At 45.0% G+C, this 26,386-nt stretch overlaps 1 protein-coding gene across 1 annotated transcript in view; it reads left to right on the top strand.

The window, feature by feature from the left end:
• The window catches only part of CLVS2 (clavesin 2), an 82,711-nt gene that overhangs the window by 2,807 nt on the left and 53,518 nt on the right, over positions 1–26,386 (top strand). The window contains exon 2 of the mRNA XM_029057592.2: positions 24,467–24,641. Coding sequence (XP_028913425.1) covers positions 24,467–24,641 — 175 coding nt within the window. The remainder of the gene's footprint in view (positions 1–24,466; positions 24,642–26,386) is intronic.

Here is a 26,386-nt window from a genome sequence, read left to right as displayed (position 1 = left end):
CTCCATTGTCATAAACTTCATTCTTCTCTCCCAGATTGTGGAAACCCCCACTCTACAACCAAATGTAGACAAACCACTGTGTGTGTGTGTGTGTGTGTGTGTGTGTGTGTGTGTGTAGGGAGGGATTAGTTATGTTTCAAGGACTTTCTACCTAGATGTCCTTCGATTAGGATTAAATTTACAGGACTAGCCTAGTGTGTAATTACATTCTCCAAATTATTTGAACAAGTCAAAATGCCCGTGGTTTATTAAACCATTTTGCTGATTGTTATTCCCCTTTCTTAAGTAACTTTGACTGAAAAGGCACCCAGTGGTTACCCCTCCACCTCCGCATCAAACAGAAACTCCTTATCATTGACTTTAAAGCTCTCAATCACCTTGCCCACTTCTATCTTTACCTCTCTGAATTCCTGCTAAACCCAGCCCACACGCTTTGCTCCTCCAATGCCAACCTACTCACCGTACCTCCATCTCATCTGTCTCACCACACATCTCTCGCCCACATCCTGCATCTGGCCTGGAACACCCTCCCTTTTCATATCTGACAGCCCATCACTCTCCCGCCTTCAAAATCACATCTCCTCCAAGATGCCTACCCCAACTAAGCTCTCATTTCCTCTTCTACTCCTTTCTGTGCCACACTGCAAATGGATTTGCACCCTTTATTCACCCCCCCACCCACCTCAGTCCCGCGCACTTATGTTTATATCCATAATTTATTAATTTATATTAATGTCCATCTTCCCCTTTAGACTGTGAGCACTTTGTGGGCAAGGAATGTGTCTACCAACTCTGTTATACTGTACTCTCCCAAGAGCTTAAGTATTTTGCTTTGCATTCATGCAGTAAGCACTTGATTAATCCGATTGACTGATCAATCAATCAATTATATTTATTGAGCACTTACTGTGGGCAGAGCATTTTATTAAGTGCCTGGGACAGTACAATACAGCAGAATTAGCAGACATGTTCCCTGCCCATAATGAACTTACAGTCTAGAGGTGGAGACAGACATTAGTATGAATAAATAAGTCATTTATGATATATAATTTAAAGATATGTACATAAGTGCTGTGGGGTTAGGGCTGAGGCGAATATTATGTCTCCAAAGGCCACAGACTGAAGTGAATAGACTGATGTGGGAATGGGTAAACTATAAATTATAGGAAAAGCTAAAAGACACCACATTTAAATGAAATCAAACATGCCATTGACTATGGAACAATAGAGCGATGGTTTTTATTAAGCATTAGAAAGCTGTGAGATGGGGAAATTTAAAATTTAAAATGACAAGGTCAAATGGGTAGATTGTTAATAAAACAAATTGCAGAGATAGGTGTTTGCCTGTTCATTAAACCTGTAACTGAGCTAATATTCACCTACTTGAATGAATGTAGCTTATGATTTTGCTAGAGGAGAGAAACTCCTCAACTCTTCAAAAAACCCTGTTCTTTTCCCATTATTTTGCAAAATAACAAGCCTGGACACTGAGTCTGAAAACATTTGGAGGCTTTTTAATTATCATTATTATTATTATTAGGAAATTTGTTTTAGACATATATATCAAGGACTGTTCTAAGCACTGGGGTAGAGACAAGATATTCAAGTTGGACACAATCTGTGTCCCATATGGGGTTCACAGCCTGAATCTCCATTTTATAGATGAGGTAACTGAGGCACAGAGAAGTTAAGTGACCCGTCCAGGGTCACATAGAAAACAATCACCAGGTCCTTTGATTCCAGGCCAGGACTTTTTCCACTAGGCAAGACTGCTTTGTTTTGACTCAAAATAGGTTTTCTTAAATCAATGGAAATTATTAGGAAATATTCAGTCTCAGAACAAGACCAGAGATAAGAGAATGAACACTAGAAAAAGTACAGAAAAAAAATTTGATCAATCAATCAGTGGCATGCAGGGAGCACTTACTTTGGCCAAATCACACTTTGAACAGTGCTTTGCACATAGTAAGAGCTTAACAAATGCCATCATTACTATTATTATTATTATTCAACCGCAGTCACAGAGTTGGAGGACACATCTGGGGACACACTACCTGCCCAGCAGGCTGTTGCAATCCATTTCTGAGGTGTGAACGCCCTCAGGGCCGTGGGCCACGTCTGATTCCCATGTGTGAATCATTTCCCAGTGCTAAGCACAGTGCTCGGCACACATTAAGTGCTTAGTAAATATGCTGATTGCTACTACTGCTACTGCTAATGTTAGGAGCTAAATTTTGGGTTGATTAAGAAGTTCTGAAAAAAATATGGTTATCATCTGTCATTTCTAGTACAGCTGATATTTTATTTAGTCTTCTTGACTGGGAGCGCCATGAGGGCAGAACCCTTGTCTGATATGCAAGGGTTATAGTGCATCTGCTATATTGCATTTAATAAAATAAATCCGTCGGTGGTATTTATTTGGCATTTACTAGATGCACAACACTATACTAAGTGCTCAGGTGAAGCTTGAAATATAGTTAGTACTTAAGTATTGCTCTCATTATTATGATCATTATTATTAAATCTTCAAGTGGTAAAACTATAGATGATCTAGGCATTGCCTTTCTACTAAAATAATATAATTTATAAAAGTAATATTTTCAAAAAAATGTTTTGGTATTCATTCATTCCTTCAATAGTATTTATTGAGTGCTTACTATGTGCAGAGCACTGTACTAAGCGCTTGGAATGTACAATTCAGCAACAGATAGTCCCTGCCCAATGACAGGCTAGAGATGTCACCTTGGGTAAATCACTTAACTTCTCTGTGCTTCAGTTACCTCATCTGTAAAATGGGGTTTTAGACTGTGAACTCCCTGTGGGACATGGACTGTGTCCAACCTGATTAGCTTGTATCTACCCCAGAGCTTCGTACAGTGTCTGGAACATATTAAGCACTTTACAAATACCATAAGAGAAAGTCACTAATGGTGACAACCTAATGTAAAAACACTTCAAAATTCGGAAAGAAATTAGTTTTGTGATTAGTTCATTTGTAATCACAAATGAGTTATATGTGTAAGAATAACCACTGTCAATGAGTTATATGTGTAAGAATAACCACCAGTGGGATGAGAGATGAATAGGAAATGATTTGCTAGGAATCATTTGGGAGGAGCAGCGTGGCTCAGTGGAAAGAGCACGGGCTTTGGAGTCAGAGGTCATGAGTTCAAATCCCAGCTCTGCCACTTGTCAGCTGTGTGACTTTGGGCAAGTCACTTAACTTCTCTGGGCCTCAGTTCCCTCATCTGGGTAAAATGGGGATGAAGACTGCGAGCCCCCCGTGGGACAACCTGATTCCCCTGTGTCTACCCCAGCGCTTAGAACAGTGCTCTGCACATAGTAAGCGCTTAACAAATACCAACATTATTATTATTAATCGTCACTGCATCATGGGCTACAGTGTCATCTTTGAGGGATTGAAAAAGAGAATATGGCAGGATCTCTCGCCATAAGAAAGTGAGAAGTCTTTTCTCTCCAGCTCTAGAATGGAGGTCAGCTTCAAGTTATTGTAAGATACACGCACTGTGACAAATCAGAAGCGATATAATCATTGCCATCGGAATGGACGGTAGGTGGTTTCCTCCTGAGACCAAGTGAATTATTTGCAGAGTCCACTCAAGAAAATCAATAATCGGAACCTGGAAGGCATCCTTAGAGAAAATGATTTCTGCTGCTGATGGATTTCTTTTTGAAGAGATCAGGTGCTTGCACTGTGTGTGTTTACTGAGCCTCTCGTTGACCAGATCAAGCGTGTTTTAGTCTGTTTCCAGTGGTGCCATGTTATCCTTGTGGAGTTCCGACATGGCAAAATGAAAGACTCTTTGTTGGATTTCATCAAAGGTCACTATCAATCATCCCGGTCATTTATATTTATTAAGTATATACTCTGTGCAGAGCACTGTAATAGAGGCTTGGGAGAGTACAGTAAAGTTAGTAGACACAAACCTTGTCCCCGAGGAGTTTATAATGTAGCAGAGACAGAGCATAAAATGAATTACAAGTGGTGGAGAAGCAATCAAGTGTAAAGATGTGTATATAGACTCTGAACCTGGTAGGAGTACCTAGATGCTTAGAGAGTGAGCACTCTAAGTCATAGATAATAATAGAATTGTGGTATTTGTTAAGCACTTACTATGTGCCAGGCACTGTACTAAGCAGTGGGGTGGATACAAGCAAATCAGGTTGGACACGGTCCCTGTTTCACGTGGAGCTCACCGTCTCAATCCCCATTATATAGATGAGGTAACTGAGGCACAGATAAGTAAATTGGCTTTCCAAAGGTCACTCAGTAGACAAGGACACAATAGAGGTGGGGGAATACGGAGGTGAATCAATCAATCAGTGGTATTTTTTGAGCACTTTCTGTGTGCAGAGCACAGTTCCAAGCACTCAGGAAAGTACAATACACTAGACTTGGGAGAGGGGATCCTTGCCCATAAGGAGCTTACAATTTAGAGGAGGAGAGAGACAGTAAAATAGATAAGGAAAACAGTAGAGTGTAAGGATATGTTCTGAGGGCTGGAGTGAGTGGCCAAGTGATTAAGGATACTCAGCCAAGTGCATAGTCAGTGCAAATGGGAGGGAGAGAGGGGGAAAGCCCTTAGAAGAGGTGTGATTTTAGGAGGATTTTGAAGCGTGGGGGACAGCTGTGGTCTGTCATATATGAAGGGGAGGGAGTTTCAGGCCAGAGGGAGGATGCAGGCAAGGGTGGTGATGAGACAGATGATGCCGAGGTACAGAGGACAGGTTGATGTTAGAGGAGCAGACGTGAGGATTGAGTCGTAGTCAGAGATCAGCGAGGTCAGGGAAGAGAGCGAGAGCTGATTGAGTGTCTTAAAGCCAATGGTAAGGAGTTTCTTTCTGATGTGAAGGTGAATCGATAACCACTGGAGGTTCTTGTGGAGTGGAGAGATGTGCGGAATGATTTTTTAGACAAATGACCTGGGCAGCAGAGTAATGTATGGGCTTGAGAGGGGAGAGACAAGAGGTAGGGAGGTCAATGAGCCTGGAATTAATAAGTGCTTGTATCAGCATGCAGCAGTTTGGATGGAGAAGAAAGGGTGGGTTCTACAGATGTTGTGAAGGTATAACTGATGGAAATTAGAAACAGCCTGAATGAGCGATCAGAATGAGAGACATGAGTCCAGGATAATATCAAAGTTTTGGGCTTGTTGAGACAGGTAGGGATGGGGTGGTGTCTTCGGTGATAGAAAAGTCTGGGGGAGGGCAGGATTTGGGTGGGAGGATAAGGAGTTCTCTTCTGGGCATGTGAGGTTTGAGGTGTCAGCAGGACTTCCAAGTAGAGATGTCCTGAAGGCAGAAAGAAATGTGGGTCTGCAGAGAAAGAGAGAGGACAAGGCTGGAGATGAAGATTTGGGAATCATGTGCTTAGAGATGGTAGTTGAAACTGTGGGAGCGAATGAGTTCTCAAAGGGAATGGGTGTAGATAGAAAATAGAAGGGGATCCAGAACTGACTTGTCTCGTCATCCTTGACTCGTCTCTTCATCCTTGACTCGTCTCTCTTGTTCACCCCACACATCCTATCCGTTACAAGACCTGCCGGTTTCATCTTTACAGTATCGCCAAGATCTGCCTTTTCCTCTCCACCCAAACGGCTACCTTACTGCTACGGGCTCTCGTTATATCCCGGCTAGACTACTGTGTCAGCCTTCTCTCTGATCTCCCTTTCTCCTCTCTCGCCCCACTCCAGTCTATTCTTCACTCCGCTGCCCGGCTCATCTTCCTGCAGAAATGATCTGGGCCTGTCACTCCCCTTCTTAAACACCTCCAATGGTTGCCTATCCACCTCTGCTCCAAACAAAAACTCCTCACTCTAGGCTTCAAGGCCTAGAAGCCTTGCCCCTTCCTACCTTGCCCCTTCCTACCTCTCCTCCCTTCTCTCTTTCTACCGCCCACCCCGCACGCTCCGCTCCTCCGCCGCCCACCTCCTCACCATCCCTCGGTCTCGCCTATCCCGCCATCGACCCCCGGGCCACGTCCTCCCGCGGTTCCGGAACGCCCTCCCTCCTCACCTCCGCCAAATTGATTCTCTTCCCCTCTTCAAAACCCTACTTAAAACTCACCTCCTCCAAGAGGCCTTCCCAGACTGAGCTCCCCTTCTCCCTCTACTCCCTCTACCGCCCCCCCTTCACCTCTCCGCAGCTTAACCCTCTCTTCCCCCCATTTCCCTCTGCTCCTCCCCCTCTCCCTTCCCATCCCCTCAGCACTGTACTCGTCCGCTCAACTGTATATATTTTCATTACCCTATTCATTTTGTTAATGAAAGGTACATCGCCTCGATTCTATTTAGTTGCCATCGGTTTTTACGAGATGTTCTTCCCCTCGACTCTATTTATTGCCATTGTTCTTGTCTGTCCACCTCCCCCGATTAGACTGTAAGCCCGTCAAACGGCAGGGACTGTCTATCTGTTGCCGACTTGTTCATTCCAAGCACTTAGTACAGTGCTCTGCACATAGTAAGCGCTCAATAAATACTATTGAATGAATGAATGAACTGAGTCTTGAGGGGCTTCCACGTTTAGGGAGTAGGAGTCAGAGGAGGAGCCTGCAAAAGAGACTGAGAATGAGAAGCCAGAGAGATAGGAGGAGAACAAGCTGAGGACAGTGTCATTGAAGCCAAGGTTAGATGATGTTTCCAGGGGAAAGGGGGGATCGGAGAGCTCCTTCCCCTCTGCCTTCAAACACGCCCACGTCTCCCCCATCCTAAAAAAACCCGCTCTTGACCCCACTTCCCCCTCCAGTTATCGTCCTATCTCTCTACTACCCTTCCTTTCCAAAATCTTAGAACGAGTCGTCTACAATCGATGCCTAGAATTCCTTAACTCCCATTCTCTCCTAGACCCCCTCCGATCTGGCTTCCGTCCCCTCCACTCTACCGAGACTGCTCTCTCTAAGGTCACCCGTGACCTCCTTCTTGCCAAATCCAATGGCTCCTACTCCATTCTGATCCTCCTTGACCTCTCTGCTGCCTTTGACACTGTCGACCATCCCCTCCTCCTCCATACCTTATCTCACCTTGGCTTCACGGACTCTGTCCTCTCCCGGTTCTCCTCTTACCTCTCTGGCCGATCATTCTCGGTCTCCTACGCCGGAGCCTCCTCCCCCTCCCATCCTTTAACTGTTGGAGTTCCTCAAGGGTCAGTTCTCGGCCCTCTTCTGTTCTCCATTTACACTCACTCCCTCGGTGAACTCATCCGCTCTCACGGCTTTGACTACCATCTCTACGCAGATGACACGCAGATCTACATCTCCGCCCCTGTCCTCTCCCCCTCCCTTCGGGCTCGCATCTCCTCCCGCCTCCGGGACGTCTCCACCTGGATGTCGGCCCGCCACCTAAAACTCAACATGAGCGAGACTGAGCTCCTCATCTTCCCTCCCAAGCCCGGTCCGCTCCCAGACTTCTCCATCACTGTGGATGGCACGACCATCCTTCCCGTCCCGCAGGCCCGCAATCTCGGTGTCATCCTTGACTCGTCCCTCTCGTTCACCCCACGCATCCTATCCGTTACCGAGACCTGCCGGTTTCACCTCTACGATATCGCCAAGATCTGCCCTTTCCTCTCCACCCAAACGGCTACCTTACTATTACGGGTTCTCGTTATATCCCGGCTAGACTACCGTGTCGGCCTTCTCTCTGACCTCCCTTCCTCCTCTCTCGCCCCGCTCCGGTCTATTCTTCACTCCGCTGCCCGGCTCATCTTCCCGCAGAAACGATCCGGGCATGTCACTCCCCTTCTTAAACAACTCCAGTGGTTGCCTATCGACCTCTGCTCCAAACAAAAACTCCTCACTCTAGGCTTCGAGGCTCTCCGTCACCTTGCCCCTTCCTACCTCTCCTCCCTTCTCTCTTTCTACCGCCCACCCTGCACGCTCCGCTCCTCCGCCGCCCACCTCCTCGCCGTCCCTCGGTCTCGCCTATCCCGCCGTCGACCCCTGGGTCACGTCCTCCCGCCGGGTCCTGGGAACGCCCTCCCTCCTCACCTCCGCCAAACTGATTCTCTTTCCCTCTTCAAAACCTTACTTAAAATCACCTCCTCCAAGAGGCCTTCCCAGACTGAGCTCCTCTTCCCCCTCTACTCCCTCTGCCATCCCCCTTTACCTCTCCGCAGCTAAAGGCCTCATTTTCCCCTTTTCCCTCTGCTCCTCCACTCTCCCCTTCCCATCCCCACAGCACCGTTACCCGTCCGCTCAACTGTATATATTTTCGTTACCCTATTTATTTTGTTAATGAATTGTACATCGCCTCGATTCTATTTAGTTGCCATTGTTTTTTATGAGATGTTCTTCCCCTTGACGCTGTTTAGTGCCATGTTCTCGTCTGTCCGTCTCCCCCGATTAGACTGTAAGCCCGTCAAACGGCAGGGACTGTCTCTATCTGTTGCCGACTTGTTCATCCCAAGCGCTTAGTACAGTGCTCTGCACATAGTAAGCGCTCAATAAATACTATTGAATGAATGAATGAAAGACAGCAGAAAGGTAGAGGAGGATTAGGATGGAGGAGTGGTCATTGTGTCTGGCAAGAAGGAAGTCAATGATGATCTTAGAGAAGGCTTTCTGGAGGAGATGTGAACTGTAGTGAAGCTTTGAAGATGGGGTGAGCAGTGGTTGCTGGATGCAAAGGGGGAGGTTGTTCGAGGCAAGAGGGAGTTTGTCAAAAAGTGATCTACAATGAGAGAGACAAGAGTGAGGCACAATGAGCAAGTTGATATTAGAGGATCAAAATGTGTGGGCTGGGTTGTAATAGGAGAGAAGTGAGGATAAGGCGTGAAGGGAAAAGTGATTGAGTACCTTAAGGTCTCTACTGGGGAATAGTTCTGATTCTTATTCCTGTTCCTTTCTGAAATATCATGAATCTTTCCTCAGAACACATGTGGCTGGGATCCCTATGGAATCGAGGAAAACAAGGAGAAAAGGGAAAAAGCCTGGGAAAAGAAATAGGAATAAATGAGACCATCGATGAGAAGTGGAGATGGCTGGCAAAGGGGTCAGGCAGTCACCAAGTGTGTCAGTAGAAGAGTGATTCATTAATTTAGTTATTCAATGAACCCCTCCTACTACATCTATATGTAGAGCATTGTCCTGGAGCACATAATTAGGGAAGCAGTGTAACAGAGCAGGCCTTGGCGTCAGAGGACCTGAGTTCTATTCACGGCTCTGCCATGAACTTGCTGTGTGATCTTGGGCAAGTCATTTAATATCACTGTGTCTCAGTTGCCTCAGCGGCAAAATGGGGATTCAGTACCTGTTCTCCCTCCTATGTAGCCTGTGAGTCCTCTGGGGTTCTGATTACCTTGTATCTACCCAGTGCTTAGTTCAGGATTTGGCACACAGTATGTGTTTAACAATTATTATCATTATTATTATATGAAAGTCAAAAGTCACAGACCTTTCCTTTGAGGAGCTTACAATCTAATGAGTGAATAATTTTCACAGATTTCTCACTGTGAACAACCTGTCCTCCTTCGCTGTTGAGCATAGTGGGCCTCTTAGATTGAGAAGTGGGGAAGAAAGGAGGAGAGGTAGGGTAGGTTGCAGATATTCATATTATGTTTTAAGGGGAAGGATTTTCTCCAAAACCTAGGGAATAGTCCAAAGAAATAACATTTGCTGCATAAACAGCTGAGAGCTATGACAGCTCCCCCAGCCTGGGTTCTAGACTATAAACTCTTTACGGAAAGGGAATGTCTCAGCTAATTCGGTTGTATTGTACTCTCCCCAGTGCTTAGTATGGTACTCTGCACATAGTATGCGCTCAATAAATAGGATTGATTGGTGGATCTTGGGGTGGCTCTCTGGTCCTGGGATAAAGATCGAGGGGTGCAGACCTGGTGTTCCCTTCTCAGGGTGTCCGCCCATGGTTTTGCAGTCCTCAGCCGGTCCCATAGTGTGCTTATGGGGCCTGAGTTTGATTTTCACTAAGGCATTGCCAAGGTTGCCAGGAATTGCTTTATTAAATTCACAGCACAAGCACAAACCCACACTATTTTTTGGATGGTGCCTAAGGGCTTACTCTGTGTCAAGCACTGCTCTAAACTAGTACTAGATACAAGTTAATCAGGTTGGACACAATCCCTGTCCCACATGGGGCTAACAATGTGAGTAGGAGGGAGAACTGGAATTGAATCCCCATTTTGCTTTTGAAGAAGCTGAGGCACAGAGAGGTTAGGTGACTTATCCAAGGTCACCCAACAGGCAAATGGTGGAACTGGGATTAGAACCACCCGTTGAACCTCTTGCTCCCATTTCCATGCTCTTTTCACTAGGTCACACACTTTCCTCTCCCATAGGCAAGTAGGTGCCCCGAGAAGTTTCGGTGAGCTCGGTGAAAGATTCTCCCTGAATAGTACAGCATCCCTTTTGTTGGTAACAATCATATGCATTGAGCGCTTACTGTGTGAAAGGCACTGTACTATAGTGCTTGGGAGAGTAGACCACAATATAACAGACGCATTCCCTGCCCACGAGGAGCTTACAGTCTAGAGTGACATGCGTATTCCGAGTTCACAAACTTATTTCTGAGAAGAGTCTGCCCTGATATGTTTAGAGTAGGCAATAGTTCCACCTGATTTGCAGCATAAGAAATTCTAATTCTTATGAGTCACAGGGAATCGTAAATTTGCATCTGATGCTCTGAAAATTTGTTGTACAGAAACCAACTTTGTCTAGTTTAGACATGTATTCAAACACATAAAGATATTCTTCAAAATGGAAAATTTGATGGTGAGGGGTTGCTTCACATGGGAGTTGATGTTATTCGGTAAAACTTATCTCTGTGACCATTCTTCACTCTCTGAATTCATGCGGCAATTCCATGAAGTTCTTTGGGTACTGACAAAGGCAGGAACCTTAACGATAATAATTTCAGTATTTGTTAAGCGCTTTTGACGTGCCCAACACTGTACTAAGAAAATCAGATTGGACACAAGCCCATCTCACAAGGGGCTCAAAGTCTAAGTAATAATAACAATAATAATATTTGCTGAGTGCTTACTATGTGCCAAGAACTGTACTAAGCACTAGGATAGATGCAAGATAATCAGGTAGCACATGGGACTCACATATAAATAGAAGAGACTTTGGATATTGAATCACTCCACCCCTCATTTTACAGGTGAGGAAACTGAGGCACAGAGAAGTTAAGTGACTTACCCAAGTGACGGCAGATGAAAGGTGGAGAAAAGATTAGAACCCAGATCTTCTGACTGACAGGCGAATGCTCTTTCCACTAGACCAGACTGCTTCTCTAAGGAGCGCTGGGATTAGTTACTGATTCGTGTTTTGGATGAGCAGTCTTCTTTCAGCACAAATGGAGAACACATCTGTTGACAAGAACATTTGTATACAATGTTTCTTCGGGTGACCCTGAGTGATCCTGTTCCTTTGTAACAAACATTCATGCTCAGGGTATTGCTTTTGTCACGTCAAGGAAAATATTTTCTGTCTCCCAGATAGTGGTTTTGTTCACTGAAGCAATAATTCATCACCTATTAATTAGTTATCTCAGTGACCCAAGAGAGCCCACCATCTTCTGAAAGGCCCCGACATACGTACGAAGTAGAATACCTTGCTTACTGAGAGGAAATAGTTGGATGTAGCAGGAAAAACAATGGAAGATTTCTGGAGGCAAAATAGTATGTAGTGTATAACCTACTTAACTGTAAAAACTTCTTTGGCTATCAACAAGCGGATGAAAATTGGGATATGGAAAGGGATACCAGCCCATGATGAGCTAGTCTTTTAAATAGGCTCTAAATTAGAGGGAAGTGATGGAAAATAGCATAAATGGCAATTACCTGACTCTTCCATTTCAGGCTGTTAATGGCTTTAGGAAGCTGCAGGATGGGCCTACAAAATATACAGTCTTTTGTGAGTCTGTAAATGAGTGAGTGAGTGATTGTGTGTGTGTGTGTGATTGTATAGCATAGAGGAGCAACTCTATTAGAGGTGAATTTGGAACCGAAGGAGAGTGAAGAAGCAGTGTGGCCTAGTGGAAAGAGCACAGACCTTGGAGTCAGAGGGCCTGGATTCTGATCTCGGCTTTGCCATTTGTCTGTTGTGTGACATTGGATAAGAGATTTAAATTCTCTGTGCCTCAGTTACACTTGTGGAGTATATTGTGAAATACACTTGTCTAGTACCTACCCCAGTGCTTGGCACATAGTAAGAGATTAACAAATACCATTAAAAAGTAAACATTAGGCACCACCTCCCAAATTTTCATGCCTCTCCCTCCCACTGCAGGAACTAGTAGAGCAGAGAGGTGGAGCGAAACTGTGGGGTCCAAGTACTGTAGAATTTTAGGACAACCTGTCCACAAGAATCCCATGGGATTTGGGGATCCCCATATCTGTGGGAGCTAACAAACACTGAACGTCCTCCAGGACGGATGTGGCCATCCAACCATTTAAGGTGAGCAGCTGGGATGGGAACATTAAAGATTGTACAAAATTGGTCTGGAGAGGAGAACAAAAATCCAGGACCACCCCAGCGAACCCAAGAGATGCTTAAAGCTTAATTAAAGAGCCCAGTTTTTTCATCAAATCCTTGCTCAATGAAGTCTTATTTTTCGAGCCTGAGAAATGAAGTTTTCTCTGTTATATTTGCATGTTTCCCAACCATCGTATCAGGGACTTTTTGTGGGGAGAAGTCTTGCTCTTGTAACTCATCTTCTGGGTTCAGTGACACAGTGAATTAATCAATCAATCAGTTATATTCATTGAGCGCTTACTGTGTGCAGAGCACTGTGCTCAGCATCTGGCAGAGTACAGTCTGATAGTCCAGACTGAAAACTGCTTTAAAGGGTATGTTTTCCTCCAGCGATTGCAGTTCTTTCCCTCTCTCTATCTCCCCCAACTCCTCCTCCCCGCCCCCCACCTCCCTAAGCCCAATTTGTAGCCTTGCTCTTTGAGCCACTTGTCTTTGGCCATGTTTTCTTCCTGCTGGGACCAGTGAGGTCTGAGGAGGGAAATGAGATGAGACCATCTGGTCCTAGTTCCTTTTCGCGATTGATTTCCTGACCTTCTGTTCAGTGATACACATATTTATGAAGGGAAAGCAGAGCCACCCAGTTCTCCATTCAGCCTTAGTTCCTCCCCAGAATAACATGAATGTTCGGAGAATTGATCACTCCATTACCAAGATGTAAGGGGACCATTTGGTATGATGTCATTCATTCATTCATTCATTCATTCATTCATTCAATAGTATTTATTGAGCGCTTACTGTGGGCAGAGCACTGTACTAAGAACTTGGAATGTACAATTCGGCAACAGATAGAGACAATCCCTGCCCACTGAGGGGCTCACAGTCTAATCGGGGGAGATGGATGGACAAAAGCAAGACAACATAATCACGATAAATAGAATCAAGGGGATGTACAACTCATTAGCAACATAAATAGGGTAATAAAATATATACAAATGAGCACAGGGCTGAGGTCAGGGGGAGGGGGAGGGGGAGGAGCAGAGGGAAAGAGGGCTTTGCTGAGGGAAGATGAGGGGGAAAGGGAGAGGAGCGGAGGGTGGAGGGGGAGCAGAAAGGGAGCAGAGGGAGCAGAGGGAAAAGGGGTAACTCAGTCTGGGAAGGCTGGGAATGTCCTCTGGTGGCTGGAAAGCATTAATCAACCCATCAATCCATTAATCAATCCATCAGTTCCTTTATTTTAGTGGGGTATTTGTTAAGTGCTTACTATGTACCAGGCACTGTGCTAAGCGCTGGGTTAGAGAAACAGCATGGTCTAGTGGACAGAGCATGGGCTTCAGAGTCAGAAGGACTTGGGTTCTAAACCTGGATCTGCCACGTGTCTGCTATGTGACCTTTGTATATATTATTTATTACCCTATTTATTTCGTTAATGAGGTGTATAGCTCCTTGATTCTATTTATCTTGATGATGTTGTCTTGTTTTTGTTTTGTTCTGTTTTGCTTTGCTGTCTGTCTCCCCCGTTTAGACTGTGACCCCGTCACTGGGCAGGGATTGTCTCTGTTGCCAAATTGTACAATCTAAGCACTTAGTACAGTGCTCTGCTCGTAGTAAGTGCTCAATAAATGCTACTGAATGAATGAATGAACCTTAGGCCAGTCACTTCTCAGTGCCTCAGTTACCTCATCTATAAAATGGGGATCAGACTTGTGGACCCCATGTGGGACCTGGAGTAAAATAATAATGAAAGTAACTGTTAAGCGCTTACTATGTTCCAAGCAGTGAATTAAGCCTAGGAGAAGATACAGGATCATCAGGTCCCACAGTGGGGCTCATAGTCTAAGTAGGAGGGAGAACAGGTCATGGAATCCGCAGGTTTTACAGGATGGGCTCCACTCTGATCCACATGGAGCTCACAGTCTAAGAAAGAGGGAAGACACTTATGAAATCCCCATTTGCCACAGATGAGGAAACTGAGGGACAGTGAAGTTGGCTTGCCCAAGGTCACACAGCAGACAAGCGGTGGAGCCTGGATTAGAACCCAGCTGCTCTGCCTTCCTGGCTCGTGCTCTTTCCAACCAGGCCACGCTGCTTTTCAGATTCCTTATTCAGATACCAGAGCATCTAGGACTTTCTGGATGTACAAAGGAACCATTTTCTGTCGTTTGGCGCTCAAAGGGTAAAGGACCATAATAGTATCATTAGCCCTCGGTGGAGAATGGCATGGCTTTAAAATAGCAGATTTGAAATTCATTTATTCAGGCTATTATTATTTTGTGTGGCACATTAAGATCCAGTAATCACATGAACATGGCTCCAGGCACAATTACTTGCCCGTGTTTTTCAGCTAGCTGCTACGGGAAGTGTAGTTAGAATAGCGAATATTCAGAATGTTTTTCGGTCAACTGCCAAACTGGAATATTTTGACGCTCCGTTCGAAAATCCTTCTCTTTTCGAATTTTTAGTCTCGTTAAAGAATCCGTTCGAGAAAGAATGACATAAGAGATAGGGGCAAAATATAAATTTCAGGTTAGAACTAAGTTTCAGAAGATATCTTGCAGTCTATGTCCAGGTCCCATGTAAAGGTTTCAGTTCACACACATCCTGCTGTGTTGCCGGTGGGAATAATGAGAAATGTTTGCCAACATAGGCCTGGAGGAAGTCGAGAAGAATCTTGACCTTGAGGAGAATAAAAGAACCTGATATATTTTCTTGAACAATATTTTATTGCTGCCTGAGATGTAATTTAACATAATCCCTCAGACTCATCTCCTCTCTCCTCCAAACAAAGGAACACAGTGGGATGTAATCTTTAATATGAGCATGGCAAATCTGCTTTTCTTCATCTTTAAGATAATGTCCCTCCCTGTCTTCCTTCAGGCACATGGGTTACTCAAGAGCTGTACCCTTCCTTGGGATTTAGTTAAATCCTAGAAAAATCAAACTGCAGTGGGATGTCAAGAATGACGACAAATATCTCATCTTATTTTCAGCCTATAGCATTTTCTTTTTTATAAACTTCACCTCTCTGATCCAGTATATTCTCAGTATTCTCAGTATAATTTGCAAGTTTTTCCTCTGTTGCTAGGTGGGTGAAAGGCTCCTTTCAGTTCTATGATCAAGTTTCATCCCCGGAGAGAAATCCTTCCTCTTACAATTTTCATTCAGAAGAGGAATCTATTTTAATTCCCCTTTATGGATTTCAGAAATTGTTCTGGGAGATTTTAAGTCAATCAATCAATGTCAGAAGTAGTTATTAAGCATCTACTGTGGGCAGAGCACTGTATTAATGACTTGGCAGAGTACAAAGTCTATTGGAAAGAGTACAAACCTGTGATCAGGAGCCCTGCATTGTGGTACTGGACCTGTCTTTTGTCTGCTCTGTGGCATTGGGCAAGTCACTTAACTTCTCTGTGCCGCAATTCCTTGTTTTACAAATGAGGATAAAATATATTTTCTTCTGATCTAGATAGTGAGCCCCTTGATGACCTGGGGCTGAGTCCAAATGGATCATCTAGCCTCTGCCCCCCAGTACTTAGTCCAGTGCTTGGAACTTAATATAATAATATAATAATAATAATAGTATTTGTTAAGTGCTTACTATATGCCACACTCTTCTAAGCACTGGGGGGATGCACAGTAATCAGGTTGTCCTAAGTGGACTGCTTCACAGTCTAAATCCCCATTTTACAGATGAGGTAAATGAGGCACAGAGAAGTTAAGTGACTTGCCCAAAATCACCCAGCTGTCAAGTGGCGGAGCCGGGATTGGAAGCCGTGACCTCTGACTCCCAAGGCTGGTTCTTTCCACTGAGCCATGCTGCTTCTCCCATTATCATCATCACCATCATCATCATCATACCACCTTCCCTCAGGGAGCTTTCAGTCTAATGGGGGAGCAGACCCTAAAATAAATGACAGGTAGAACGATGTGATAATGTGAGATATGTACACAAGTGCTATGATGAGCTGTGAATGGTCATGTATCTGGGTGGCAAGGAAGTGGCAGAAAAGGGGATTAGAAAGTAATCCAAAAGGAGATGGGATTTCAGAGGAATTTTGAAGATGGGGAGGACAGCGGTCCATGGATGTGAAGGTGAAGGGGACTCTAGACTGGTAGGCGACTGATAGGCGGCAGAAAAATCAGCTGCCCTCAACTGTTCGGTTGTATAAGCTGTAGGTAACTTCCACTGATGACTTGGAATTCATTCATTCATTCAATAGTATTTATTGAGCGCTTACTATGTGCAGAGCACTGTACTAAGCGCTTGGGTTGAACAAGTCGGCAACAGATAGGGACAGTCCCTGCCATTTGACGGGCTTACAGTCTAATCGGGGGAGACGGACAGACGAGAACGATGGCAATAAACAGAGTCAAGGGGAAGAACATCTCGTAAAAACCGATGGCGACTAAATAGAATCGAGGCGATGTACAATTCATTAACAAAATAAATAGGGTAACGAAAATATATACAGTTGAGCGGACGAGTACGGTGCTGTGGGGATGGGAAGGGAGAGGTGGAGGAGCAGAGGGAAAAGGGGAAAATGAGGGTTTAGCTGCGGAGAGGTAAAGGGGGGATGGCAAAGGGAGTAGAGGGAGAAGAGGAGCTCAGTCTGGGAACGCCTCTTGGAGGAGGTGAGTTTTAAGTAGGGTTTCGAAGAGGGAAAGAGAATCAGTTTGGCGGAGGTGAGGAGGGAGGGCGTTCCGGGACCACGGGAGGACGCGACCCGGGGGTCAACGGCGGGACGGGCGAGACCGAGGGACGGCGAGGAGGTGGGCGGCGGAGGAGCGGAGCGTGCGGGGTGGGCGGTAGAAAGAGAGAAGGGAGGAGAGGTAGGAAGGGGCAAGGTGACGGAGAGCCTCGAAGCCTAGAGTGAGGAGTTTTTGTTTGGAGTGGAGGTCGATAGGCAACCACTGGAGTTGTTTAAGAAGGGGAGTGACACGCCCAGATCGTTTCTGCGGGAAGATGAGCCGGGCAGCGGAGTGAAGAATAGACCGGAGCGGGGCGAGAGAGGAGGAAGGGAGGTCAGAGAGAAGGCCGACACGGTAGTCTAGCCGGGATATAACGAGAACCCGTAACAGTAAGGTAGCCGTCTGGGTGGAGAGGAAAGGGCGGATCTTGGCGATATCGTAGAGGTGAAACCGGCAGGTCTCGGTAACGGATAGGACGCGTGGGGTGAACGAGAGAGACGAGTCAAGGATGACACCGAGATCGCGGGCCCGAGAGACGGGAAGGACGGTCGTGCCATCCACGGTGATAGAGAAGTCTGGGAGAGGACCGGGTTTGGGAGGGAAGATGAGGAGCTCAGTCTCGCTCGTGTTGAGTTTTAGGTGGTGGGCCGACATCCAGGTGGAGACGTCCCGGAGGCGGGAGGAGATGCGAGCCCGAAGGGAGGGGGAGAGGACGGGGTGGAGATGTAGATCTGCGTGTCATCTGCGTAGAGATGGTAGTCAAAGCCGTGAGAGCGAATGAGTTCACCGAGGGAGTGAGTGTAAATGGAGAACAGAAGAGGGCCGAGAACTGACCCTTGAGGAACTCCAACAGTTAAAGGATGGGAGGGGGAGGAGGCTCCAGCGTAGGAGACCGAGAATGATCGGCCAGAGAGGTAAGAGGAGAACCGGGAGAGGACAGAGTCCGTGAAGCCAAGGTGAGATAAGGTATGGAGGAGGAGGGGATGGTCGACAGTGTCAAAGGCAGCAGAGAGGTCAAGGAGGATCAGAATGGAGTAGGAGCCATTGGATTTGGCAAGAAGGAGGTCACGGGTGACCTTAGAGAGAGCAGTCTCGGTAGAGCGGAGGGGACGGAAGCCAGATCGGAGGGGGTCTAGGAGAGAATGGGAGTTAAGGAATTCTGAACATCGATTGTAGATGACTCGTTCTAGGATTTTGGAAAGGAAGGGTAGTAGGGAGATAGGGAGTAGGGAGTTAGGGAGATAGGAGATAGATTGGAAGCAGCAAGGTCTAGTGGATAAAGCTCGGGCCTGGGAGTCGGAAGCTCTGGGTTCTAATCCTGACTCTGCCACTTGTCTGCTGTGTGATCTTGGGTGAGTCACTTGACTTGTGGGAGTTCCTTCAAGGTTCAGTACTCGGTCCCCTTCTACTCTCCATCTGCACTAATTCCCTTGGAGAACTCATTCACTCCCATGGCTTCAACTACCATCTCTATGTAGGTGATATCCAAATCTACAGCTCCTTTCCTGATCTATCTGTCTCTTTCCAGGTTCTCATCTCCTTCTGCCTTGTAGACAGCTCTACTTGGCTCCTCTCCCATCACCTCAAACTAACATGTCGAAAACAGACTCCCTATCTTCCCACCCAAACCCTATCTTCTCCTGGACCTTCCCGTCACGGTAGACGGCACCACCATCCTTCCCGTCTCACAAGCCCATGACCTCGGTGTTATCCTTGATCCCGCGCTCTCATTCAACCCGCATATTCAATCCGTCCCCAAATCCTGTCAAGTCCCATCTTCACAACATCACTAAAATTTGGCCTTTCCTCACTATCCAAACTGCTATCATGTTAGTACAGTCACTCAGCCTATCTCGCCTAGATTATCGCATCAGCCTCCTTGCTGACTCTCAACCTCCTGCCTCTCCCCACTCCAATCCATACTTCACTCCACTGCCCAGATCATCTTTCTACAGAAAAGTTCAGGACATGTCACCCACCCTCCTCAAAAATCTCCAGTTGTTGCCTATCCACCTCTGTATCAAACAAAATCTCCTCACCACTGGCTTTAAAACACTCTTTCACCTTGCCCCCTCCTACCTCACCTCACTTCTCTCCTTCTACAACCCAGTCCACACATTTTACTCCTCCGGTGCTACCACTTTGCCTCGATCTTGCCTGTCTTGCTGCCGACCCCTGTCCCACATCCCGCCTCTGTCCTGGAACATCCTCTCCCCTCAAATCCAACAATTCATCTCCCCTACTTCAAAGCCTTATTGAAGGCACATCTTCTCCAAGAAGCCATCCCAGACTAAGCCACACTTTTCCTCATCTCCCACTCCCTTCTGCTTCATCCTGACTTGCTCCCTTTGCTCACACCTCCCACCACTCCCAGTTCCCACATCACTATGTAGAGGTCTGTAATTTTGTTTATTTGTACTGATGTCCTTTTATTTGTATTGATGTCCGTCTTCCCACCTCTAGAATGTGAGCTCGTTGTGGACAGGGATTGTCACTCTTTATTGCTGAACTGTAATAATAATGTTGGTATTTGTTAAGCGCTTACTATGTGCAGAGCACTGTTCTAAGCGCTGGGGTAGATACAGGGTAATCAGGTTGTCCCATGTGAGGCTCACACTTAAATCCCATTTTATAGATGAGGTAACTGAGGCACAGAGAAGTTAAGTGACTTGACCACAGTCACACAGCTGACAAGTGGCAGAGCCGGGAGTGGAACCCATGACCTCTGACTCCGAAGCCCCTGCTCTTTTCACTGAGCCACGCTGCTTCCCCAAGTGATTTATACTTTCCCAAGCGCTTAGTACAGTGCTTTGCACACAGTAAGCACTTAATAAATACAATTGAATTAATGAATGATTGAATGAACTTAACCTCTCGGTGCCTCAGTTCCCTCCTCTGTGAAATGGAGATTCAATATCTGTTTTCCCTCCTTTTCTGACTGTGAGCCCCTTGTAGGACAGGCACTATATCAGGCCTGATTATTTTGTATGCACCACAGTGCTCAGTTTGGAGCTTGGCACATAGTAAACGCTTAAGAAATACCACAGTTGATATTAATAATAATAATGATAACAACAATAATAATACAATCATCACATTTGGCAGTAAGACTGAACAGCCCCAAAGGACAAAAATTGGAATTTTTATCTCACAGAGCAGAATTTGCAGACATTTGCAGTGTAATAACAATAATGATAGGTGCCCAGAACTATTCCAAATGCTGGGGTAGATAGAAGATAATCGGGTTGGATACAGTCCATTTCCAACATGGGGCTCACAGTCTTAATCCCCATTTTACAGATGAGATAACTGAGGCACAGAGAAGTCAAGTGATTAGTCCAAGGTCACACAGCAGACTAATGGCAGAGCTGGGATTGGACTCCATGTCCTTCTGACTCCCAGGCACGTGCTGTACTAATTCACCGCTGATTCCAGACATCTTTCTATATATTTTCTCAAACTCTGTACAGTGTCTTTCTTTCTACTGTCCATTATTGGAGCCCTAAACTACTAGAAAATCTGTAGGTTAAACATTAGCACTGGGCTAGCTCTGGACTCATTCTTTTCCTTTTCAAACTTTTGAGTCAGAGTGTGCATGTCTTCCCAGGCTTCCCTCTCCCAACAGATCATGTAGCCAACTCTGATGATTTAGAATTTTGAAACTAGCAATTGTGAATCATCTAGAGCTCTTGTTTGTCTTCATTAGCAACTCCCTGGGATGGATGGTGAGCAGAAGCAAGGGGAGAATATGAAAATTCCCAGCTTCATAGTTGTGCTAATGAAGGATTTGGATGAAACTAATTGAACAACGTGGGATTTTAACTGTTTTTTTCCCCTCTTATCACAAACTAACCAAAATACCAATGGAACATGTCTATGAATTCTGTTGTATTGTACTCTCCATTGGCCTAATATATTGCTCTGCACACAGTAAGCACTCAATGAATACCACTTGTTGACTGATTGATCCCCAGACTAGCTCCTTTCCACCATCTATGCTTTGGAGGAAATCTCTGAGCAGTATCTTGGGAAAATCTGACTTTCATGGGCACACTCTCAGTGTGGTTCTAGTATAAAAATGAAATTACCTTGAATTCACATAGCTCATCCCATCCAAGGATGTTCAATTGTATCTATACTTGGAGTTGTACAGGATAACTTTCAAAGTCGGAAAACTTCAAGGTGTGCCTGAAATTTTCCCGTGTTTTTTTTATGCTTACCCTCTGCCTTTATAAACGTTAACAACTTCATTATACTGTAGTGTGACTGAGCCTACGGAATTAAAGAATTAAAGCATTCAGTTTGATAAGCATGGGCTATTCTTATGTTCTCACAAAAGGGTGTAGGGAGGTAAAATGTGGGTTGATAGAAAAGCTAAAGATGTTGAAGAATTGAGGAAGGTTGGGTTGGTTTCGTGCTTGATGGGAACATAATAATAATAACAATTGTGGTATTTGTTAAGTGTTTACTATGTGCCAGGCTCTGTACTAAGAGCTAGGGTGGATACAAGTAAGTCGGGTTGGACATACACGTAGGATTCACCGTCTCAATCCCCACTTTACAGATGAGATAACTGAGGTATAGAGAAGTTAAGTGACTTACCCAGGGCCGCACAGCAGACAATTGAGAGGATGGGATTAGAATTGGGATTAGAATGGGATTCCCAGGCCCTTGCTCTAGAGAAGCAGCGTGGCTCAGTGGAAGGAGCACGGGTTTGGGAGTCAGAAGTCATGGGTTCAAATTCTGGCTCTTCCACTTGGCAGCTGTGTGACTGTGGGCAAGTCACTTAACTTCTCTGTGCCTCAGTTACCTCATCGGTAAAATGGGGATTAAGACTGCGAGCCTCATGTGGGCCAACCTGATGACCCTGTATACCCCAGTGCTTAGAACGGTGCTCTGCACATAGTAAGCGCTTAACAAGTACCAACATTATTATAGGAGAAAATTAGAGGTGTTTTATGGTCTACTCCTAACCATGAGGATGGGTGTCCAGGAGGATGACCACCACATGGTTTGACGGCTCAGTTAGTAAATAGTATTTATTGAGCACTTTCTGTATGAAAAGTACTGTACTAAGCACTTGGGAGAGCATAATATAGTTCATAGACTTGGTCTCTGCCCTCAACAAGCTTGGATTCTAGTGGTGGGGAGACAGATGTAAAAATGTAAGGATGTTTATAAAAGTTCTGTGTGGCTGGAGTTGGGATTAGTATCACAGTGCTTAAGGGGTGGAGACCCAACTGCCTAGGAGAAGCAGAAGGGAGAGCTAATAGAGTGGGGAAATGGACAGTCAGTCAAGGAAGGCTTCTTGGAGGAGGTTCAAGTTTGATAGGGCTTGGAAGATGGGGAGAGTCGTAGTCTATTGGATATGATGAGACGTGACATAGTGGATAGAGCAAGGGCCTGGGAGTCAGAAGGTCATGGGTTCTAATCCCGGCTCCGCGGCTTGTCTGCTGTGTGACCTGGGACAAATCATTTCACTTCTCTGGGCCTCAGTTCCCTCTTCTGTAAAATAGAGATTAAGACTGTGAGTCCCATGTGGGACAGGGACTGTCCAACCAGATTTGCTTGTGTCCACCCCAGTGCTTAGAACAGAACAGTGCCTGGCACTTAGTAAGTGCTTAACAAATACCATAATTATTATTATTATCATTATATGAAGGGGGAGGCGGCTTCAGATCAGAGGAAATATGTGAGCAAAAGTTTGGTGGTGAGAGAGACATGACTGAGATGCAGTGAGGTTAGTGTTAGAAGATCCAAGTGTGTGGGCTAGGTTGTGGTAAAAGAAACGGCTCAGACCTTGTCATTATTTATTGTGTGATCTTGGGCAAGTCATTTCACTTCTTGGGGCCTCAGTTTCCTCATCCTTAAAGGGGATTCAAGTACTTTTTATCCTTCCCCACTGGACTGTGAGCAACATGTGAGGCGAGGGTTGTGCCTGACCTGTTTTTCTTATTTCTACCCCAACTTTAGTTGAGTATTTGGCATATAGTTAACACTTAAATGCCACAACTATTATTATTATTATTGCTATTATTTTACGAGATGTTCTTCCCCTTGACTCTATTTATTGCCATTGTTCTTGTCTGTCCGTCTCCCCCGATTAGACCGTAAGCCCGTCAAACGTCAGGGACTGTCTCTATCTGTTGCCGACTTGTTCATCCCAAGCGCTTAGTACAGTGCTCTGCACATAGTAAGCGCTCAATAAATACTATTGAATGAATGAATGAAAGGAATGAATGAGTTGATTATTCAATATTATGATCAAGGCTAGGTAGGAGGGGAGGAGAGTTAATTGAGAGCCAATGGTGAGGAGTTTCTGTTCTCCATGAGGAGATGGATGAGCAACCACTGGAGGCTTCTGAGGTGTGAGGAGACATGAACGGAATGGTTTTTAAATAAATGATCCAGGCAACAGAGTGAAGTAGTGACTGGAGTTTGAAGATACAAGAGGCAGGGAGGTCAACAAGGGGAATGATGCAGTAGTCAAAGCAGGAAAAAAGTGCATCCTGGAAGGAGGTTTAGCTAGCACTATCAAGCAGTGAGGGAAGGATAACGTTTGGGAATAACCAGGCAGTCATAGGGGGAACTTTCTCCCTGAAGTTCAAAGTGCTTAGATAATTCATATTATTATCATATGCTCTCCACAAAAGAGTGTAATTAAGTTCAAGGCTTAACAGTTTATATTAAGGATGCAAACTTCCTAGTTGATACTCTCTCATTCTCTCTCGCTCCATCTTTCTCTCTCAATAAAAATGGGGAAAATCCTCAATTCAGGCAATGAATTCAAGCTGAGCAGGCATTTTCTTTAAATGGAACTGTTTTACTTTTTTTCTCCCTTGTTTGTAGAGAAAACTGTTTCAGCTTCTCTGAACATTTTGTAATACAGAATTGAGAAATGCCAGGGTTATTCTTGTTGGGACAGGTTTTTTTTTTAACCATACTACTTTTAGCCACTGGCTTTGGAAAGTCATTTATAGTGATAACCTATATAGTACCAGCATATATAAGACTAATTACTAGAAACATACCAGAATGTATATTTACAGGTCATTTTAAATGCGTCTCTTGGAACAACATGATTCGAATAGATCAATCAATGAAGTGAACTGTGACTTTTCTGGGCTATCTTAGGTTTTCTGTTTTGTAGATTCGATGGAGTTTTAGTATGTTATAGCATATGCTTGGTGGCTTATCACCAACACTGGATGCTCTTGTCAAAACTAGAGAGCGGGAGGCATAGAGCGAATTTTCTATGGGTGGGTTAGTTCTTTCTCATTATTTTCTTGGTGATCTGGCTTAATTTAGTTTTCTCTCTGTTCCTCCTAGATATACCTTAGTGGATATATTACGGGCCATCCTACTTTCTTTAGAAGCTATGATTGAAGATCCTGAACTTCAAGTGAATGGATTTGTTTTGATTATTGACTGGAGTAACTTCACGTTCAAGCAGGCATCCAAACTCACTCCCAGCATGCTGAGATTGGCAATTGAGGGACTCCAGGTAATTATCGCTTCATCTCACCCTTTTCCCTGGGCTAGTGGTAAGCATTTAAAGTCAAATATTTTTCTGAAGAGCATAATATTCACTTGTTCGAACAGCCAGCTCCTCAGGCTATGTAACATTTCTCCTGGTGGAGAGATGTGGCCCTTGATTTCACAGTTCTCATCTAAGGGACTCATAGGTAACTTCAGTCACAACTGGAATCTTAATGATGGAAGAAACTTTTACTCTATTTGTTGCTCTACCTTTTCTTTGTAAGTCTAAATGAATATTTCGATTTTATCTTGTTGGAGGGGCTCAGTTCTTTTCCAACCAAGAAGCAGCATGACCTAGTGGCAAGAGCAAGGGCTTGTGAGTCGGAGGATGTGGGTTCTAATTCTGGCTCTGCCCATTGTCTGCTGTGTGACCTTGGGCAAAGTCTCTTCACTTCTCTGTGCCTCAGTTACCTCATTTGTTAAATGGGTATTAAGACTCTGAGCCCCACGTGGGACAACCATGATTACTTTGTATTTTCCCCAGTGTTTAGCACAGTCCTTGTCACACAGTAAGTGCTTGACAAATGCCATACGTATTGTTCTAATTATTATGAAATTGCTGTCAGCACTGAAATGGGTAGAGGTGGGAATCCTGTCAGCTTTCTCAGAGAACTGATAAAAGTCTAGAATTGCTCTCACAAAACTGGGGGATACTGTGAGCCCCATCTGGAACATGGACTGTGTCCAACTTGATTTTCTTGTATCTAGTACAGTGCTTGGCACATTGGAGGCACTTAACAAATACCATTAAAAATAGTATTCCGTTCTCATGGGTTACTGTTGAATGTCCAATCTTCCCTAAGGCATATTCACTGGTGGAGAATAATCCCTATCCTCTTCACTCCATTGGTAGGTGGCAGCCAGATGGAGTTATTTCCCACCTAGATTATGCGGGCCAAAAATGTTGGCATTTTCAAGATAGATTTGGATAAATTCATGTAAGAGCAGTCTTTAATATGTTACTAGAGGAAAGGTTAGGTATGCAGAGGGCAGATTTAGGGATAATATATGATCCATTCCTCACCAAGAGGATGGGGGGGTCTCCCCTTTTAGACTGTGAGCTCATTGTTGTTTTTTTAAATGGTATTTGTTAAGGTCTTACTTTGATCCAGGCAGTGTGTACTAAGCAATGGGATAGATACAAGCTGATCAGGTTCATTCAGTAGTATTTATTGAGCACTTACTATGTGCAGAGCACTGTACTAAGCGCTTGGAATGTACAAATCGGTAACAGATAGAGACAGTCCCCGCCTTTTGACGGGCTTACAGTCTAATCGGGGATTGGGCCCAGTCCCTGTCCCACGTGGGGCTCACAGCCTCATGTTACAAATGAGGTAGATGAGTCACAGAGAAGTCAAGTGACTTGCTCAAGGTCACTCAGCAGACAAGCTGAAGAACTGGGATCAGAACACATTATGGGCAGGGAATGTGTCTACCAACTTTGTTGTATTGTCCTCTCCCAAGTCCCTCTCAGGATCACATCTGGAGGGCTTCCAGTTGTCTACAGGTCTTGGCTATGGGAGGGAGAGGAAAGCAGAGGCCTGTCCATTCCATTCCTAGCTTGGGCAGTGGCTAGCGAGTGGAAGGCAATCGGCTACAAGTCAAAACTCACCTGTGCTGGGCAGCAGGGGCAGGAGAGAGAGTCGAGGATGGAGATGTGCGGAAAGAGGCAATAGTAAACCACTTCCGGATTTTTATCAAGAAAATTAT

The sequence above is a fragment of the Ornithorhynchus anatinus genome, chromosome 2, assembly GCF_004115215.2.
Source record: "Ornithorhynchus anatinus isolate Pmale09 chromosome 2, mOrnAna1.pri.v4, whole genome shotgun sequence".
Taxonomy (NCBI): domain Eukaryota; kingdom Metazoa; phylum Chordata; class Mammalia; order Monotremata; family Ornithorhynchidae; genus Ornithorhynchus; species Ornithorhynchus anatinus.
Note: the sequence above shows the minus strand (reverse complement) of the source record. Positions and strands in the feature narration are given on the sequence as shown.